The sequence below is a fragment of the Cavia porcellus genome, unplaced genomic scaffold (genome assembly GCF_034190915.1).
Source record: "Cavia porcellus strain 051 isolate PalLab524CR breed Dunkin Hartley unplaced genomic scaffold, mCavPor4.1 scaffold_12, whole genome shotgun sequence".
Taxonomy (NCBI): domain Eukaryota; kingdom Metazoa; phylum Chordata; class Mammalia; order Rodentia; family Caviidae; genus Cavia; species Cavia porcellus.
Window position 1 is genome coordinate 45,548,203 of NW_026947495.1, and position 20,160 is coordinate 45,568,362.

At 44.8% G+C, this 20,160-nt stretch overlaps 1 protein-coding gene across 5 annotated transcripts; it reads right to left on the reverse strand.

Annotated features, from left to right (window-relative positions):
* Positions 1-494: 494 nt before the first annotated feature.
* Positions 495-18,220, reverse strand: Nr4a2 (nuclear receptor subfamily 4 group A member 2). Of its 5 annotated transcripts, none has more exons than XM_063259112.1 (8): positions 17,815-18,220; positions 6,692-6,818; positions 5,341-6,028; positions 4,427-4,556; positions 3,862-4,025; positions 2,779-2,981; positions 2,219-2,397; positions 495-2,072 (listed from the first exon to the last, which is right to left on the reverse strand). In XM_063259112.1, exons 3-8 carry the CDS (start codon positions 6,013-6,015, stop codon positions 1,816-1,818), a joined length of 1,608 nt encoding a protein of 535 aa, XP_063115182.1. In that variant the 5' UTR covers positions 6,016-6,028; positions 6,692-6,818; positions 17,815-18,220; the 3' UTR covers positions 495-1,815. The 5 variants fall into 5 exon arrangements, 4 of the variants coding, with proteins under 4 accessions (XP_063115182.1, XP_063115180.1, XP_063115181.1 ...); XM_063259110.1 differs by having other exon boundaries at positions 5,341-6,206; positions 17,815-18,218; XM_063259111.1 differs by lacking the exon at positions 17,815-18,220 and adding an exon at positions 8,437-8,656.
* Positions 18,221-20,160: the final 1,940 nt, after the last annotated feature.

Consider the following 20,160-nt stretch of genomic DNA (forward strand, 5'->3'; position numbering starts at 1 on the left):
CCAAGGCCCAAAGAGCCTAAAATGCTTCACTCTTCCTCCAAGAACCATATCAACAGTTACATGTGAAGGAATTGGAAAACCAGACATAACATATGAAACTTCTCAAATTCATGCTTACTTTCTGAGCCTTAGAAAGGTATTTTCTAAACAAGACAAGAACTTGACCAGACTCCCAACCTTGTAAAAGTTCAAAAGCGTTTGAATCTTCTGAACTTCTCTTCTGATAGTTGTATTTGCCAAAATAACGGAAGAATGAGATACTCTAAATTGATCCTGATACATATTGGTCACAATACTGGAAAATTCTGCTTAAGTAAAGATCTTGTACTGGATTCTGTAGAACAATCAGTTTGATTACCCAGTTCCTTTTGCCAGAATAGATCTAGGAAGCCAATTTGAAATTCAGATGTTGAATAAATCACTTATCCCAATTCCACCTATTATATCCTGTTGTTTAGTCACCATTTTCTTCCTTACCCAGAAATAAGACAAAGTTCTCTTCATTTACATGGTTTATTGTTGTAAACATTAAAATTGTCTTTCTCAAAGAAAGAATTTATCGGAAAAAAATCAGCATTTCTAACTGTCATACACCATAGAAAAAAAGGCAGTGACTCATATCATGTGCCATACTAGAAATATACAAAGAAAAATACTACAGAATATGGCAATATTAAAATTCTTACTCCAACATAAAATAATATATTAACTGACAATTTTAGACATTAAAAAGAACAAAAAATTCAAAGTGCTCAGTAATTTCCAGGGAGTTATGTAGATTATAAGCACTCTGGAAACAGTCAAAAGCTGCTGCATGCAAGTTTTGTTTAGCTTTAGACAACAAAATAATCAAGATATAAACTTTCTTTTATCAACAGCAACAGTACATACAACACTTACAAACAAGGAATGTTGGACGGTGTTACAAACACTATGTGTCCCTTTTGTCAGGATTTTCCGATGTGTTAATACTTGTGCCCATCTATTTTACAATTGAGAAAATGTTTAAGCTCAGATAACTACCAATCTTTATAAAATCTAACAGACTACATAGTGTCTGAAATACTATTTATATAATATAGACATTACTGAAGTAGCAAGTGCCTATAACATGTTCAACCTAGAATCAACATGCTTGTCCCTTTTTATGTAGTTATTTTCTTTTTTTTGCAAACACACTTATCTTTTAGAATTTGTAATATTTATTCATAAATAGGCACAAAATAATTTAAAAAGCCAAACTGCATTGGGTAAATTTACAAGCCTTTGCCTTCTTCAACTCATGCCACCCACGCAACATTTAGTTTTACTATATATTACATCTTTCTTTATAGCAGAAAACTTCAAAGTCTTGTCAAAGGGCAGTATTTGTGGGTCGGTCCCCTTAAGATGTATGTGTGTGTGTACGCATGAGCATGTATATGTGTGTATGTGTTACATTATTTGTCTTAATTGCAACAACCAAGCATAGCCAAACATTTCCCATCATTCAATAGCAATCTTTCTTCTGAACAACAAACTGATTTTTAACTGATAATAAAAAGTTTATACCACTGTATTGTGTGTAGTCCTTGTCTTATATCCAGGATGCCCCGGAGCAAAATGCCCTTTCAGGTTCTGCCTGCAGGTTAGGAAATAGCAACAGTTTTTTATTTGTTTGTTTGTTTTCTTTAGGGAACATGGGGCTGGGAATTTTACAGAAGGGGGGACAGCTTGAGCTGAGACAGCTCAAGGGGCTATCTCCGCCCATATGACTAGCCCCTCTGGACAGTTTTAGTTTTCTTTCCAGTTCTTTGAAGTGCATGGGAGAAGATATTAGAAAGGTAAAGTGTCCAGAAAAAGCTTGTCAATTATTGCTGGCGGTGGTACCAAGTCTTCCAATTTCAGGTAGAAAATGCGCTGTAGCCCCTGTGTGCAAAGGGTACGAAGTTCTGGGAGCTTCCCCAACAGTTTGGACAGATAGTTGGGGCGATTCAACCCCCCATTATTGAAAGTCACATGGTCTTTGAGACAATTAACAATTTTGTTTTGCAGCTCTTCCACTCTCTTGGGTTCCTTGAGCCCGTGTCTCTCTGCAGAAAAGATAATCAAAAACAAAAGAAGGCACAAGACAGTTAGTTAGCAGGCAGGACCAGAGCAGATGTGTGGCAAGGGAAGGCCAGGACAAATCCCAGTGGGCTATTCTGGAGGGGAAGTGCCCTGCACCTGCAGTACTGACCTGTGACCATAGCCAGGGCCGCAATGCAGGAGAAGGCAGAAATGTCGATGTTCATATTCTGCAAGTTGGAGGAGAATTCAACAATGGAATCAATCCATTCCCCAAAGCCACGCACGCATTGCAACCTGTGCAAGACCACCCCATTGCAAAAGATGAGTTTACCCTCCACTGGGTTGGACCTGCAATTAATACCAAAGAGAGAGGGGAGAAAAAGAGAGAGAGAAAAGCTAAACAACTAATTACTTGAAGAGCAATAAATGAGGGATTTAAGAGGCACCTAATTACTGAAGAGTTAATAAAATGTAGACCAGTGGACCTTGAAAAGGTTTAATTTCATAACAAACAAGATCACCCCCTACCCCACCTCCATTCCATTCATCCAAGATTTCTGGGTTCACACACCTTCCCTTCTCCTCCTGTGTTCACTTTTCTTCAACTTTTCCCTCTTTATTTCCTAGTCTGTCCTTTTCACATATTCCTCTTTTCTGCCCCTTTTCTTCCCTTTCTTTTACTTTCTGGATTCCTCTCTGACCTCCCTGGATTGTCTCCTCTCTCATTACCTGTATGCTAATCGAAGAACAAATAGTTCCAAGAAAGCTGATTCAAAGAGCAGGTCCTGGTCAGCTTTGGGCAGGTCAGCAAAGCCTGGGATCTTCTCTGCCCAGCCCCTGATGATCTCCATGGAGCCAGTCAGGAGATCATAGAATTGCTGTATATGCTGGGTGTCATCTCCGCTCATCTGATAGTCAGGGTTCGCCTGGAACTGGAATTTCATTTTAAAAAGCACTTAATGAGGTTCTCTAAAATATATAACCCGTGAAATTGCTAACCCCATTTCTAGTAGGGGAGCCAGGTTTTTATAACAATTAAACCTCTCTCTGACCAGTAAGGAAATTAGATGTTCCGGGGCAATTAATTCAATTAGGGACCGTGCTATGAGGTCGCTGCTTTAAATATGTAAATTACCATTTCCATACAGACTAAATACAGTGCCATCCGGCCCTGAGAAACGTTCACTCTTATCTCCACAAAACAATTGACGTGTTAGTATTCATTCTAGTCCCAGAGTGGGTCTTGAGCTGAGATGCCCTTTGCAAATCTTAATAATATTGCAGTCGCTTCTAGGTTTGCCGAACATACTTCCTCCAATTAAAGCCAGCACATTTTTCACAGCTGGAGTAAAAGAGAAATTTGACTACTTGATCCCTGACCCCATGGCTATTCCTTCCACCCTTCTCTTTTCATTTCCTGGCCCCGGGGCAGGTCCCACATCCTTCACCCCCGGACACTGGCGGAAAGGATGATTACTGTACCTCTATGGAAAATTGGGGATAATGCAGAAAGGCAAGGGAGACGGAGTATTGTGCAGTCTCTGATTTTTGCCTTTGAGGCACTGGTGTATATGGTGGTGGAAGAGGGGGACAGCTGGGGTTCACAGAGATTGGATCACGCTTTGGGTCTTCACAGTTGTACTTTGAGCTACACTGACTGTGTCTCCCATGGCCCCACCCAAGCTATGAGGCAAGTAGCCCTTGAGTCTGAGGTTGAGTGAGTGCTCAACCTGTGTGGAGAGCAGGGTACCCTGCCTATCAGTTGGTTTGTCCACATGTTCCTCCCACCCCCATCCCACACCAACTTCTTACCCTGGAATAGTCCAGGCTGGTCATAGCCGGGTTGGAGTCCACATGGGCCCTGACGAGGGCACTGATCAGACTCACAGGGGGTGAAGGGGGAGAGGGTTCCTGTGGGCTCTTCGGTTTCGAGGGTAAACGACCTCTCCGGCCTTTTAAACTGTCAGTTCTAACCACTGCAAAAGAATAACCCTGTTTGCACCAGTCCAGGATCCCAGGCCCAGCTGCTACTCCCCACCCCCTACCCCAGGCCATAGTGGTAGGGCATCAGGCCTGGTGGCTCAAGACCCCTCTGCTTGCAAAGCCTTTACCAAGGAAAAGCATTTTTAAAATGCAATGTTATTTTATGTCTTCCTCCAACTGGGCCGCTTAGTTAAAGGCAAAAAGGGCCTAGGGGCTTTCTCTAGGAGAGGCTAGGCGCATAGGCTGGGATGGGATCCCAGAGACTGGGTAGAGTGGGGGTAAGAGGGGTTAGGGGGGTAACTGGGGACTGGACTCTCTGTTCCTGGGAAGTGAACTATGGGATTGGGGTACAAGTATCAGTTTTCCATAGGCTCGGCAGATTTCCCCAACCTACCTTCTTTGACCATCCCAACAGCCAGACACTTTTGAAATCGGCAGTACTGACAACGATTCCGACGTCGCTTGTCCACTGGGCAGTTTTTATTTGCTAAACACACGTATTTCGCATTTTTTTGCACTGTACGCTGCAAAAGGAGACAATGTACGCCGCAAATTATTTGTTTTTTCCTTGAAAATCCAGCAACCTGCAGACAATTTTTCATTGGCTTGGATCTACACTGCCTCCCCACAAACAAGCACACACTCACAAACTCTTTTCATATTTTCTCTTTTCCTTTTCTATTTCTTTTCTTTTTTCCTCCCACAGGGCATTTAGCAGAAGAAAATTGATAGCGTTAACATTTGAGCTAACCTTGCCGCTCTTTGCTGTGTTTTATATGCCAAGAGAAGGGAAAGAGACGCTCTGTAAATACAAATCCGTGGGCATTCATATTATTTACATTCCTTGGAGACCTTCTCTATTTAAAATGATAAGATTATTCAATCAGGATGGTGAAATAAAGAGATCACTTAATTTGACCATAGGGAATTCTGTTCCACTTGGTTAGCTCAGACACGGTTCTCTGTCCTAACCAATTTCAATCTGAGCAGGAAAGACAGCTCCTAGCACATGCAAATGACCCTCTTCCAAGTCCAGCGCCAGCAACTTCGGTCGAGGGCACGCCGGGTCTGCTGGGTGAGGGGGGCTGCGACCCCGGGGCTCCTAGTCTTCCAGTTTGCCTTGCTCAGACACCCAAAGGCCTCCTCCACAGACCCTGGGCGGCTGCCATGCAGCCTGGGCTGAGCCATGAGACTTAGGCAGCCGGGCACAGCTGAGACCAGCCTGCCTGCGCCGAAGTGGAGGGAGCACTCCAGGGTCCCCGGCACTACAGGGCCCCTACCTGCCTGCTCGGACCCGCCCTTGCTCACCTTAAAGAAGCCTTTACAGCCCTCACAAGTGCGCACGCCATAGTGCTGGCAGGCCGCGTTGTCACCACAAACCGCACACAGCCCCTCGTTGGAGGGAGAACCCCGCGACGGCGGCGAGGGCACCTGCGTGTCAAGCAGCTGCGACGCGTGGCCGATCTGCAGGCCCGGGAAGCCCATGGACGCGGGTTTGCGAATGGGGTTGGGTACAGCGAAGGTCTGCCCATCTACCACGTGGTGACTGCCTGCGGGTTCCGGGTTCATAGGGACGTGCAGGGGCCCGTCGAAGCGCATCTGGCAGCTAGACACCGGAGTGCCCGGGGGTGACTGCTTAAAGGAGAAGAGCGAGAGGCGGGAGACTGGCGTTTTCCTCTGCTCAATCATGTGCGTAGTGGCCACGTAGTTCTGGTGGAAGTTGTGGAGAGACCCCGGGTCGTCCCACATAGGGCTGTGCTGCACCTGGAAGCCCGGGGTGGTGGGTGTTGGGGGCGAGGAGGGCTTGTAGTAAACCGACCCGGAGTGCGGCATCATCTCCTCGGACTGGGGGGGCAGGTGGCTGTGCTGCTGGTAGTTGTGCATCTGAATGTCTTCTACCTTAATGGAGGACTGCTGTCCGGACAGGGGCATTTGGTACAAGCAAGGTGGCTTGACGTCGTAGCCTGTGCTGTAGTTGTCCATAAAGGTACTGAAGCTGGGGAGAGAAGTGGTGGCAGTGATTTCAGTGTTGGTGAGGTCCATGCTAAACTTGACAAACTCTGGAGTTAAGAAATCGGAGCTGTATTCTCCCGAAGAGTGGTAACTGTAGCTCTGAGAAGCGGGGCTGGCTCCTTGAGGCGAGGACCCATACTGCGCCTGAACACAAGGCATGGCTGGAAATGAAACAGGGTGATACACACTCAGCCTGGTCAACTGAACACCTTCTCCAGGGCTCCGGAACACCTGGAGCTACACCGGCAGCCCACAGCGGTCATGAGTGGGTAGGGGCACACAATGAAAGAGAGAGAGAGAGGTAGGTGAAAGCCACAGAGCACTAGCATAGGGCCTGAAAGCACTGATCAGTAAGGACCAGCGCTGGAAAGCTCTTGAGGGTCTGTACTTCAGGATACTTCCAGACACCTCCCGCCACCCCTTCCCCTTTTCACTGTCAGTCCCACTCTGATAAAGCCTCTTCTCCCAAGCTAGGATTCAGTCAGCTTTCTAGAAACGACCATTTTAGAAAGGAAGTTAAACTGCACAGTGAGAAAGTTGTTTCCTGTAACCTGAAGTTACAGGATTTGCTTGAGGAGATTCCGATGCTCTGTTTCTTGATGTTAAGGGAACTCGGGAAAGGTGAAAAGAAATAAAGTTCACTAACCTTCAGCCGAGTTACTGGTGGATTTTTCGAGGAACTTAAAGGTGGACAGTGTCGTAATTCAATGAAGGACAAAGTTTCCAAGATTTTAAAAAGAGCAATGGGGAATCCAGCCTGTCCAATCTCCTCCCTGAAATACAGACACAGGATTTCAGAGCCCTCCTCACACAGACTGGGCAGGACATATGTGGACTCACCAGGCAGGCCCTTTCAAGTCTCATTGGAAAATAGTGTGTTGAGCTACCAAATAACAGTTGAAACGAATGTGTGAAAGACATGCCCAGAAACAAGAGAGAATATCACCCACAGTACTGTGTAAATCCTTGTAGCAAAAAGATCCTGAAGGAGGAAAGGTATTCCACGAATTTATTTAATACTATGATGAAACGAATTGGCCCCATCGCTACAGTGTGGGTGAAGAGGTCATTTCCATTTTAGTTTATTTCAGACTAGCTGAGGAAACTAAGAGATAAAAGTACAGCATTGGAACCTGCTCTTAATCCACCCCCATGGACTTTTTTTCTGGGAGGCAGGAAGTTAGAAGTCAAGAATATAAAGTGAGAAAAATGACCCCCCTCCTTACTAAATATTAGCAAGGCCTGGACGCCACAAAGGCAATGTGAGTGGAAGCATCTGGCTTCTTTTGACAGAGCACTGAGACTGGGGATAGAAGTGAACTGGTGTTCCTTTCTTCAGAAGATTTGGTTTTCAACATCTTTAATAGCCAAAGGGTAAGAAGAGAAAACCCCACTTTGCCAAGTGCATCCCAGGTCAACTGCAAAGTGAGGAAATACTCCTTATGGGTGCTGGAACCAATAACAGAAACATTTCCCGGCACAGCAGATTGAACACCTTCTCCATAACACCTTCCACCATCTAGATACTTGCTGGAACAAGGCATTCTTGTGTCTGATGTTCAGACGTTCCCACTTGGACGCTATTCTAGAGCACAATCTTATTACTAATGAAACAGAAAGCCAAACATTCACTCCTACTCCTTCCCTCCCTCCCCCAATAATCTTGCTTCAGTGGAGGGAAAGGAGGAGGAGGTTAATCAGAAAAAAATAGAAAGGAGACTCCTGACACACACACCTCCACCTCCACCACTACCACCACCACACCACACACACACACACACACACACACACACACACACATTCAGCACAGCCCTCGGATACGCCTTGCTGGATATTAAACCTCAATTATCTTCCTAAGTGCGCTCCCCCCTCCCCTCAGGACATCTGTCAAAACCAGACATTTCAAGCAACTTAGTAACAGGACACTCTATCAACACTATCTTACTCAATAATACCACATCGGCAAGCTGGCCAACCTCAGCGACACAGTTCCCAAGCAACTATAAACTGAAGAACTTTCTTTCCCTGTCAGTTTGAGGATAGCTTCCCTCCTGTACACAGGACTTAAGTCTCTCCACGTCCAAAAGCCACAATCAATTCCAACACCAAGAGCAAACTTTGCGCACATTTCCGCGGGCAAGGCAGCGGCTCCCAGCGCCGAGGAGTCTCCCTTCCGCGTCCACCAATGAGGAGCCTGGAAGCCTGGGTTGGCAGCCAACTCCCCCCTACAGCCAAGCCGGAGTCCGAGCGCACGCCCGCCGCGGCTGCGCCTGACCCACTCCCCATCCTGCCTCACTCGCGCTCCAAGCTTCTGGCGCTCACTTCTCCACACGGGCAGTAGGGACAAGCTAAAGAAGGATAAAAGCACGCGAGCCGCAGCGCTGCACTTACTCTCTTAGGTGTTCTCCGCGCCTCTCTTCATTCATTCAACTCTGCCGAAGTGCAGTCCCCTTGGGGCCGGGGGCCGGGGTCGGGAAGGTGTGGGGGAGCGGAGCAAAGGAAGCCACACACCGCGAGCCCGGAGGGCGCAGAGGTAAGCGGCGGCTGGGCCGGCGAGCGAGCGGGACGCGGAGCCGAGCGCGAGCCGCTGGGCGGACTGGCCCTGGCCGCCAATGTGCCTTTGTTTATGTGGCTCGCGCTGCCGCTGCCAACATGCACCTAAAGTCTCCGCGCGTCAGCGCGCGTCAGCGGCCGGCCGCCCAATCGCCGCGCCGCCGCGCTCCCCGGACTCCTGGCCCGCGCTCGCTTTGGTATATTTCCGACCTGACGTCACGAGCAGGGCGGATTTTAAGGTGGGAACCGTTCTGCTTTCACCTTGGTAGCCGGCTGGTTGGGTTTTTTTTTTTTTTTTTTCCAAAAGAGGTGTTACCTCTCCACCCAGGTCCGAGAGCCCACAGAGCCGTTACATTTCAACACCCCCCAATCCCCCCCCCAGCTCTCACGGCCTCTGGGTCGTTCACACGTGGGGAAGGTGCAACAAAAGCCTGGGTGGAAGGGAACGCAGGCGTGGGCCAGGTAGACCGCACCTGGAGCAGCGATGGGCTGTGCCTCGCCACCCTCGTCGCACACCTCCCCCGCTGCCCAGGGAAATGCACGCAGACGTCCCGCGACATCCGTGTCTCGGAGGGCTCGGGCAGGTCCAGTGGGATTTCCTAGCCGGCGCACACTTTTTCCTCCCTTTTCCTAGCCTGGTCTCTCCCCCAGCCCACCCCGCCCCCATACACACACCAGGCAGTCTGCGCTGAAAGGCGTTAGGGACGGGGCCTATTTTCCTTTCACGTGTTCCAGTTCTGCGAAACCTGCTGTGTGCGCAGGGGGAGGGTATGAGCAGTGACCCAGCCTTTCAGAGGCCCTAAAAGTCACAGAGAAGCGTCGTCTGCTTTTCTTTAGCAGACAATGCAGCTAAGCAGCTGGCAACAGGTGCGTCTTCTGCAGAAAGATGCTCTGATCCAACCTTCTGCCAACTCTAAAACTTTCGACACACCCCAGTGCCCACCGACTCATCGTGTCGTATTTTAGGGGAATAAAGCGGCTTTCCTCTGAAACACAACGGCTATCACAGCCGCAATCTGAGAGCCCGAGGAAAAGACAGGACCTGAGAAGCAGCGGGGGTTCGGGGTGCGGCGCGTTCGCAAACCCAGAGGGCACGCGCCTCCAAGTCCTCCCCAGACCAGGTCCGCGCGGCCTGGCGCCGGCCCCACATCCGCGGCCTCGGAGTGGTCGCCGACCCCGCTTAGAGACCAGTCGTCCGCCGTGCAGAAGGCGAGGAGCTTTCCACCCCGGGAAACGCTGCTTCTCTGGGCTGCAGGGCCCCCTCCTTGAGCCTAGCCCGAAGCTGGGCGAACCTGCTGGGGCTTCTCCCGCGGGGCCGGAAGGAACCAGGACGCCGGGAGGGTTCACCCCTTTCTGCGCCCGCGGAGAGCTGTGCGGCCGCCCCTCCTTGCTTGGGGTGACTGACTTACAAGCTCCCTAGCAACTCGCCCCTCTTTGGATGCTCAGGGCGAGGTCAAAAGGACAGTGAAACTATCGGGGTTCTAGGGCTGTGCGTCCCCATTCTGCACCCCAGCTACCCGGGAGTGGGTCAGACGCCCTGCGGCTGCCGGGGAAGCCGCGGACTCCGCTGCCTTGCAGCCTCGGGAAAACCTACATGACCACCTTAAGTTTCCCCCAGATGCGGCAGCTGCGGCTATAGCTACCGCCGTCGCGGCAGCTCAGAGGTGCCCAAGTAGGCGCGAGAAAAAATAAGATAAAACTAGGAAGTGTGTGTGTGTGTGTGTGTGTGTGTGTGTGTGTGTGTGTGTGTGTGGCAGGGGGGATGTTTGTGGTGGCAAGTGAGGGTGAGTGAGTAGGGGGTGGCGGGTAGAGTGAAGAAAAGCTTATTAGTATGAGCTCAGTAGCGTCAGCGCCTCGTGGGCAGGAGCGATTCCACGCGAACGAAGGGAAAAAGTGAGAGTTTGGAGAGCACTGGAGAAGGAAGGGGGTGGGGGTGGCGGTGACGCAGGGGCGCAGGCATTGACGCACCGGCCAAGCCAGGCTCAAAATAGCAGCAACTCCAGCTCAGAGGCGCCCTCCCGGGTTTCCTTCCCTTCCGCGAGGGAGCAGGGCAAGGCCAGAGGGGGAGCTTTCCTTGATCCCCGCGGTGGGCCAGATTCCTGCAGTTATTTTCTGGCACACGGAAACTCGAGCTGGGGTGGCGGTTATTATTTTTTAATACAGTCCTAGGAAAGCGGAGGCCTGGAGAACTTTAAGGTTATAACTTCAAACCTCTAAATACAAATAATTCTAAGTTGATACACTCCCCGTACACGCTCCTCCTCCTCCCTCATTGCCATTAAAAACACATTCAATTTAGGCTGGGTTCAATCTGGGGGCAATATGAGAAAATTGTTCCCGGAAAGCGGAAAAGTGTCCTGGAGTTCTTAAAATGCGCTCCAAGGAAGCTACACATTGTAATGATGTGTTAGTTAATAGTCTCCTACAGTATGGAATGATAGCAGAGCACTTGCTCAAGCTTGAATGTATGCAAGATCCAAAAGCAGTTTTCGCAGCAGCTTATTATAATAAAATGACAATACAGTAATTCAGTACAGCGTTAATATGAGATAAACGGAGACTTTTCCCTTCCTTTCGTCTGAGTTTTTCTTCCCCTCTAAATTCTTACTCTGGTCCTTTGGAAGTGTTACTATTTCTTAGGAAGACACCGGCGGCAGAGTAGTAAATTCACTTAAACTAATTCTTGGATGATCTACCTCTTGAGTTGGGTTTTTAGCTAAAACTTATATGCGCGAGATGGAAAGGATCCGTCACACATGTAAGTAAGTGTAAAAGGGCCATGCTCAATACCCCAGACTTCTGTTTTCCTCGCCAGAGTATGGGGGAAAGTCTCAGGAGTACCTTCAACTTCTGTAATTGACTGATCCTGTCAGTAGGGGGCCTGACTCCACAATGTTCGAGACAAAATCACACGCAAGCTTATGGAGGGGCGCACGCTAGAGCGTGCATACACACACACACACACACACACACACACACACACACACTCACACTCACACACTCACTCACAATTAGCTAATTAATACTACTCCTGGGGTAAGCCCGAGAAAAGAATTCTGCAGGCCCAAGTATTCAAATCGTGCTGGAATTTACAAAGAACTATGGATCTTTGATTCTTTTTTTCTCCAAATGGGAAACAGTTTAACACGTGGGATTAGATTCACAATAGATTTTATTTCCGCCTGCCCATGTTTAACCCACTGTTATGGCACTGGGGGAAAAAAATCAAAATGGTAATAAAATCTCTCATTTTATCACCATTCAGTTCAAATTGGCATATAGTTTGGAAAAATGAAAGCATGTTTTAAAATCCTATGATTACATGTTTAAATAAATTATAGTTTAGAAGAGGATTCCTGTGGGTGTATTTGCTAGTACATAAGAGAATGCTTTTGTGCATAGAGGTTTAATTACACTTATAATGGAATCAAAATGTAGAACTGAACAACCTTTCAGCAAATGTTAAAACGATGCTTTAGGCTAAAAGAAACTGAAATTCTGCATTATGTGACTGCAACCCTTCTGGATTCTTACACATAAATAGTTCAAATAAAGTATTTTATCACTCAATTAAAATGACAATAACGGTTTCTTTTCAGGACCAGCATCTGATGTAACTTTAAAATACTGCCATGTATAAATATGCAAAGTTATCCCATATGCAGGCTTATTTTCTTAATAATTTAAAATAAATGGAAGCAAAAATTGGTCCTATCCATAAGCAGCTCCCTCTACAGAAACCAACGAAAATAAATTATAAATTATTGCTATTAATAGATACAATCAGATGGCTCCAGAAAAGTATGTAGGAAGGCAAAGTTACTATATTACTTTTATGACATTAATAAACATTAAGCAGAATATACTGCCACATGTATAGAAAACATATTTTTATTAAAATCAATATAAATAATACATACATTCACATCTAAACTATTTTATGCATGGCTAAGCAGATTATACTTAATAAAATTGAGCTTTTGGTATAATTTAGAAAGCAAACACGGATATAATCCCATAGGATTTTCTATCTTAATGCACGGGAAAAAGGCCTCTAGGAATTGCATTCACCATTCTACCCCCAAGAATTGATACTAGACCTTACAATGTAAATGTAATGAAAAATAAACATATCTCATGCTCAAAAGTTGAGGCAACTTTAAGATATTTCATAAAACAATTATTTTGTGGAACATTAAGCAATAAGATGAAATATATTTTAAATTATATTTGGACAAACTCATCTATAGCATTCATTGCCATTTGGCAGGCAGTTTTACATTAGTGAAAGAAGAAATTTCCCCTTTGAAAAAAATCTTTCAAAATACAGTATTTTTTTCAATATTGAAGGTATTGTTTTGTTTTGCTTTTGCCATTTGATTCACACAGATAGGATACTAATGAACCAAACATTTCATTCCCCATAGGCTGCTTAGAGAGCAAGTCGATTGCTTCCCTGATATAAATTTGAGTAGTTGTGGTTTTTATTCAGTTTTATAAGCTCATTTTTCACCAAAAACCATTTAATGCAAAGATTTTACAAATCATTTCTTACTTTGATTCAGAATTCTGTTCTGGAAATGTGTAAAGATGTGCAAAAGTAAACAGCACTCTTTTCTAGAAGTGTCTACTTGTAAATTAAAATTATAAAACTGAACATATGGTAAAACTCATGCACTCAAAAAGTATTTTGCATAATAAAAATCTTTCATCTTTTCACTAATACATGACTCATTGTGGACTTTTTCTAAACGTTTGTTTTTAAACTAACCATTTAATATTGCCCTATGTAACGATTCTTTTTTATTAGGCAAATTAGATAACTTTAGTTTTATACTTCACTGCTAATTTCAGTAAACATGGAGACATTAAAATGTACAAACCCTTAAAATACATCTTATATAAAATAAGATGCTATACACTAACAAAATACCAAAGTCACCTGAAATTCTAAAAGTAGTAAGTAATGTTAGTAAACCCATTAGATAGTATTTAATATACAGATAAAATAAAGTTTACAAAAGTTCTTATATGTAAATCTTAGCTAGTTTTTGTTCTAATTTAATGACAAAATAACCATTTTTGGTTTTTTTTTTCCTCAAACTAGATAGGAACATTTCAATTTAATGAAACATAAAATAAAGTATGGATATATTATGACAAAGACATATATACATGTCCTCATCATAATTCTGCAATTGTCAAGTCTACAACAACTTAACAAAAGTAACTTATAGCAGGGACCCTTACAGTGATAAGTAATAAATCTAATTACCATATCCTTTGAATAGATGTAATATAAATTTCATTGCTCACTTAAAAGTTCTAAAGTTAACAGCATAAACTTGAAGTTGAGTAATTAAGTAATCCTTATATAGACACTTATTAAAGTATTTATACATATTATCTTAAATCTACATCTATCATTTTGCCAATTAAAATTAGGACTTTAATTGCAATTAAGTAATTTAATTGCCAATTGAACAGCAAAATTGCTAAGTGACTAATTTTAATGCCTATTTTAATTACCAATCATGACTGGGGAGGGAGCTAATCAAGTTACATCAAGCAGTACCAGAGTAATGATGTGGAAAAAAAAAATAGAACAAACATTCAAGGCTACATGCTTTAAAAAAAGACACGTAAATTAAATAAATGCAAACACAATCTTATAAATGTATAAAAATAGTGTATTTCAGTATCTGAATACAGAACATGAAAGAGAACAAGATTAATTAAAGAGCCCCTGTCAATCTTCAATTAAAGTAAGGACAATCAAAGTCAAAATTTTATGTGATATTTACATGGCACTCATACTAACCTAGATAAAAACAAAGCTGCAAAAACGGAGAATAAAAGGCTGTTTCCTGCTTGGCTGGTTAAATATTTACAGACTGACAGGTTTTTTTTTTTTTTTTTTAATTTTGAAATGAAATGCTTATAAAGGAGACAAGTTTTCAATGCAACAACATGAGCTTTGAATTTGAAAACCAAACAGGCCAAGTGCAGTATAACTACAGTCCTTCCTGGTGGATGGCCTCAACTCCACTCAATAGAATGCAGAGTTCTTTCAGAGGCCAAATGCCTATTCATAACTTGCCCCACGTTACCTTGAGAAAAACATAAATCTTGCCCATCTTAAAGATTTTAGATTCATCAGTAAAAATGAGAATGCCCTAGAGATTATATCATAATTAAAATTACTTAGCATGAGGAATATATCTAGTTCTAGCAGTCTTCATTTTCAATTGGAATAAACATACCGGCTTAAGATAAAGACCCTAAATCAGCAGGCAACAAAACAGTGGCAAAACCTTCTTGGGCAACATAAATATATCATCGATAGTTTACCTATCCAACCAAATTCTCATTTTAGTAGGATGGAGGGGTAATACTGAAAGAGACAGGTAAAGTTGAGAACTAAACAAATTGAAAGAGATTCCCTAATAGATAATAACAATTCTAGTACTTTTTGGCTATAAGGTTGCCCCTTGGCAGCCAGCCACCTATTTACAGTAAAAATGGACATTCATCAAGCCTTCATTTACAATAAAAATCTGACTGCAAGGTCTACATCTTGTTTTTGTTGTAATACAGGTACTATATGGTACTTATGTATAGTTTATAAATACAAAAGACCTGAAATTATTCATGAAACATATTATATATTATACCTTGAGAAAAAGCAAATAGTACTGCTGGGGAGTTTATTTACTAATGGACTTGAATTCTGAAGCAAAGCACAGCAGGACTTTTGGCCTGGCTTTTGAAGGGGGAACACTTTAATAATCACTGAGCTTGACAAAAGGCTGCAATATCTGTCCATGACAATAACAGCTTCATAAGACAAGTTCTGTATGTGATTAAAGGACACACTGCCTATTTACAAGTCATGAAGATGGAATCATTTACAAGCTCACTACTGATCATGGTTTAAAACTCACCAAGTGCTGATCTACACAGAGAGCTAAAATCTCTGCTATTAGATTACCAAAACCAGCTCCAGAAAAGAATCTTTCCACAACTTCGATTTATCGCAAGTTCATCTAAGTTAGGGTTTCCCTGGCTAACCTTAGTCCAACTTGGTGGGTTCAGTATAAGTTGTTGCTGTTTGCTACATGCATATATAAAAGATCTTACTTAGTAATGACTATCAAAATGGTAGAACAACTTAAGCGCCATGTAACAAATCACCAGCCATTACAAACGAGGAAGAAAGGAGAAACATCATTTTTCATTTCAAAATGATTCTGGAAGAACATAATGTATAGACAAACTTGCAAAATATAACACATTAAAATACCTATATGACCTATTTTTTAGACTGTTCATGTCTATTTTATGTATTTTTGCTGGCTTACAGTGTATCAGGTCACATAGTGTGGCCTATATATTGCTGAAAACAAAATATTTTAAACGATAGTATGTCCCTTGCTTTCAGGTATCCTTTAACAAGTAAAAGTAAAAATGGAGTGAAAAAATTATGATGCTATTTTACTTATGTTTCCTTAAGTCACTGCTTGCTTCTCAAGTGATCTGTTTTCGTGAATCAAATAGGATATAGTAAAAAAACATTTATAATCTGAGCTTAGAGACAAACAATTGAAACATTTTTATTAATCACCTGTTAAAAAATACGATCTGTGAAACATTATTAAATCGTTTCCCTAGGACTTAAGTAACATGGTGTCACTCATCATGGTGTCACTGACATGTTTGGAGGGAAAAACAAACTACCAATACTACCACATACATGATTCAAGTTAAAATGCACAAAGCGAGTGCATGTGTGTGTGTGTTGGGGGGGGGCGGGTAACAAAAGTTGGCTTGCTGAGATCCTACTTAGATTTCTTACAGTTCGTATTTCTCAGAACTGTTTTCCTTAATTTCCAAAGTTTAGAAATAGCTGGATTTTTTTAAAATGTAGAATTTCAAACAATGAATAGGAGTTATATTGAAACAACTAGTGGAACATATTCCCCTAGGAGTCCTTTAATTTTCTGGGTTTAGAAATATAGCATACATAAAGACTGCTGCCTCTTTAACTAGTTCTTTAACTAACTAGGAAATCATATTTTCTATGCGCTCATTGATTAGTCTGTTGATTGGCAGTTTCCCCGACAACAGTTTTGTTAAACTTTATAAATTTTGCATTGTCTACAGGTGGGACAGGAATAGGAAAAGCAATACAGAAACAGAATTTACTTGATTTGACAGGGCCTCTCAAACTACAAATACGTGTTATAGAATTTGAAATGTAGCTCTGTAACTCAATTTATACCACAGAAATTGTGAGATGCTATCTTCCTGTTGTTATAACGTACCAGGTCAAGGGATATAAATTGTACCAGGTAATTCATTTTGCTGTTCAGAGAGTCATTAAGTTCCTCCCAGAATATATGTGATTGATATCCCTGGAGGTGAAAGGCTAAAGGAACCATATGGCAACATGTTGCATTCCGTATGCTATCTGCCCATCCGTGCTTAAGCTGCCATTAGCAACATCTGTACCTTACGGAAATCCAGCTGCGCCAACGACGGCTGACGGAACTGTACTTGGGGTGGGGGTGGGGGGCGCCTAGCTTAGCGTCATTAACTTGAGGCTTAGAGTCTATCTACCAGGACGAATGGAAGCTTTCACAATTAGACGAGACGACACAAATGCTTTATTAAAGTTTAATTTTGAACTCCCAATTAGCGAAAGTGCATTACAAATCGATTGTAATTTCCTAGAAGACACCGCAAGTTCGCTGTCTGCCTGCCACGCGCCAGGGGTTCCGGAGCAAGCTTTCCCAGCCCCGGCTGCAGAAGGGGCTGCTACGGAGCTGGCCTCCGCATCCCAGGAAGTCCCTAAAATTCTCGGAAGCCCCTCCTCTCGCAGGGCTGGAGCTCCGAGGATCGAACCCACAGAGGAAGTGGGGGACCGCCAGTCCGCTGCAAGTGGGATGGCGGGGCGGGGGCGGGGAAGGGCTCGGGGGGGCGGGCGGGCGGAAGGGGGGGCCTTTTCTGTGGCCTCTAGGGAGGAGCCTCAGCTAGTCAGTCAAGCAGAAGTTTCCCTTTTGGCTCCACGAGCTACACAGCCAGATTGGCTTCCTGCGAACATCAGAGGGGGCGGAGGGAGGAGGAGAGGAGTCCCGGAAGGGCAGCCCGGAGTTCTCGCCCGCCCCTCCCTGCGCCCCAAACAAAGACCCCCCACTCTAGGTCGGGATACTTTACCTGCACGGCGCTCCCGGGCCCTCGGTCGCCGCGTCCCCCGCTGGGCGCGCCTGGTGCGGGGCGGGCTCCCCGGGGCAGGCCAAGTGGATGGTTCCCCCCTCTCTCTCCAAGTTGGGGTGGAGGGAAGAAAGGGACACCGAGAAAGTGGCAGCGGAGGCGGGGGCCGGAGCGACTCACTGATAAAATCGGGGCACAAAAGAAAAATAAAAAATGCCCCCGAGGCCTAGCCTGGGGCGAAAGGAGCGGGTTACCTTTCGGGGGGTCGTGGCCGGCAGGGACGGGGGTCGGGGAGCGGCCGCCCGCCCCCCTCCGGCCCCTGGCGGCCGCGGCAGCTGCACACACAGAAGCCCATTGTCGCCGGCGCGCAGCCCCGCCGACTCGGCCGGGTGGCCAAGCGCGTCAGCGGCCCCGTCAGCCAGGCCGGGCTCCGTGACGCGCGCGCAGCCCGCTCTATAAATAACCCGCCGCCGCCGGGAGGCCCGGGCTGCTTTCCAGTGACGCCGGGCAGGGCGCGGGAGGAGGAGGGCGAGAGGAAACAATAAAACCGCCCGCCTCCGGCGCCTCCTCCCCCGCCCCGGGCCGCCGGGCCGGCCCGGCCCGCGCTCCCTCCGCACGCTCCCGGGCCGCCTCGCGGGGTGCGCCGCTCCGGGGTGAGGGAGCGCCCCGAGCCGCCCTGCTGCCCGGAGCCCTGGGTCGGGGCCGAACGCACCCCTGGGACAGGGGAGGGGACCGTCCCCAGCCCGTGCCGCGGGGACGGCAAGGCTACTTGGCGAGTTTCGCTCGCAAAGGCGGACACTGTGTTCTCCCAAAGTTGACTTAAAATGCTTTCGCAGCTTCCCCACACCCTTGTAGGACAGGTCGAGTGCGTTTTTTGTGGCTGTAAATTTCCAATGAAAAACAAAAACAAAACCAAAAATCTTCCATCTTAAATGCAAACATAAAGATGAGGGGGTAGGTAATTTACTCTTTTAATTTGGGGGTTTGTTTCAAGAGAGCAACTTTACAAGACTCAGGCTCTCAGCTCCAGTGCTTTCTGCGTGTTATTTGGAGCATATTTTAATTTTCAATGCTCAGGACTTTAATTAATCTCTACAGGTAAATATTTTTGCGTGAATTTCTGTCGCTAATTTCCTCCTCAGGCAATTCTATTACACAACTCAGACACTTGTCCGATCCTTAAGTTTGTCCATAGGTTTTACTGGGACTATCAATTAATAGATAATTAAGACAGTTTTTCTTCTTAGCAAAATGTCTCAGACGTTTGAACGACACATTTTCTGGGGGAGCTGAGCTATAGAAAATGTGCAGGTGCAAGCAAGATGTTGAAGTGATCTGGCATGCATAGAGTGAGTTAAAAGGGCTGAGGAAACAGTTCTTATCTCACAGTCACGGCAAAATGGTATAGGGGAAAGTTCACTGGGCTTGGAGGTGGAAGGCCAGGGGATGTAAGTCTTAATTATGTCTTCATTGCACTATTCTGTCTCACCTTGGAGAAATCTCTGCCTTGCTTTTCTCAACTTTAAAATGGAGGATGGGTTCTTAACTTTCTCAAAAGCTAAAGGATATCATTGTGTCCAGGTATAAAGTTACATCAAACTACTATGAACACCCAGTGTCATAGAAGAAAAGGGTAACAAATGTAGAATAATTCAGTCTTCTGACATTTGGCGGTTTCTTTTACACTTTTCCAAAAAAGAAAATATATTAAGGCCACTTCAGTAAAAGAATGAATAAGACCATACTATTAAAACTATTTTAAAAGGAAAAACTAGTGGTCCCTATTACTTCATTTACATAATATAAACATATTTACAGTCCAATAATGTAGACCTGTTTCAATACCACTTTCTCCTATGAAGGATTATAAATTGCTAATATCCTGGGGCCACATCCTCCAACACTGACCCCATTTGTGACTTGTGTTCTGTAAGAGGAATCTTTCAGTGGAAGGACACTAAATTATTTCTCAATGAGTGGCAGAACTGAGACCCAGGAGAGTCTTCTGGTTGACCTTCATCAGACAGAATGTGCCTTTTTCTCCTGTCTTCAAGTTGGTGAAGGAAGAAAACATAAAATGGCAGAAACAGGTTTAGAGCCAAAACATTTGCTTCACATAGACACCACCAAAGTGTGATCACAACTAAAAGTTAACCAGTATTTTTCCAGTTCCAAAAGCACATCTGTCTCCTTTCTCTATAAAATGTTTGATACTTCTAGCTTTGCCTTGAGGCTCTTAGGAAAGGTACTCTTCCTGCACTGCTATTTTCCTGAAACATCTAGTTTCTCATGTGCCTTTAAATTAAAGCTTTTTTTATTTCTTATACCTTTTTATTATGATCATTGTCC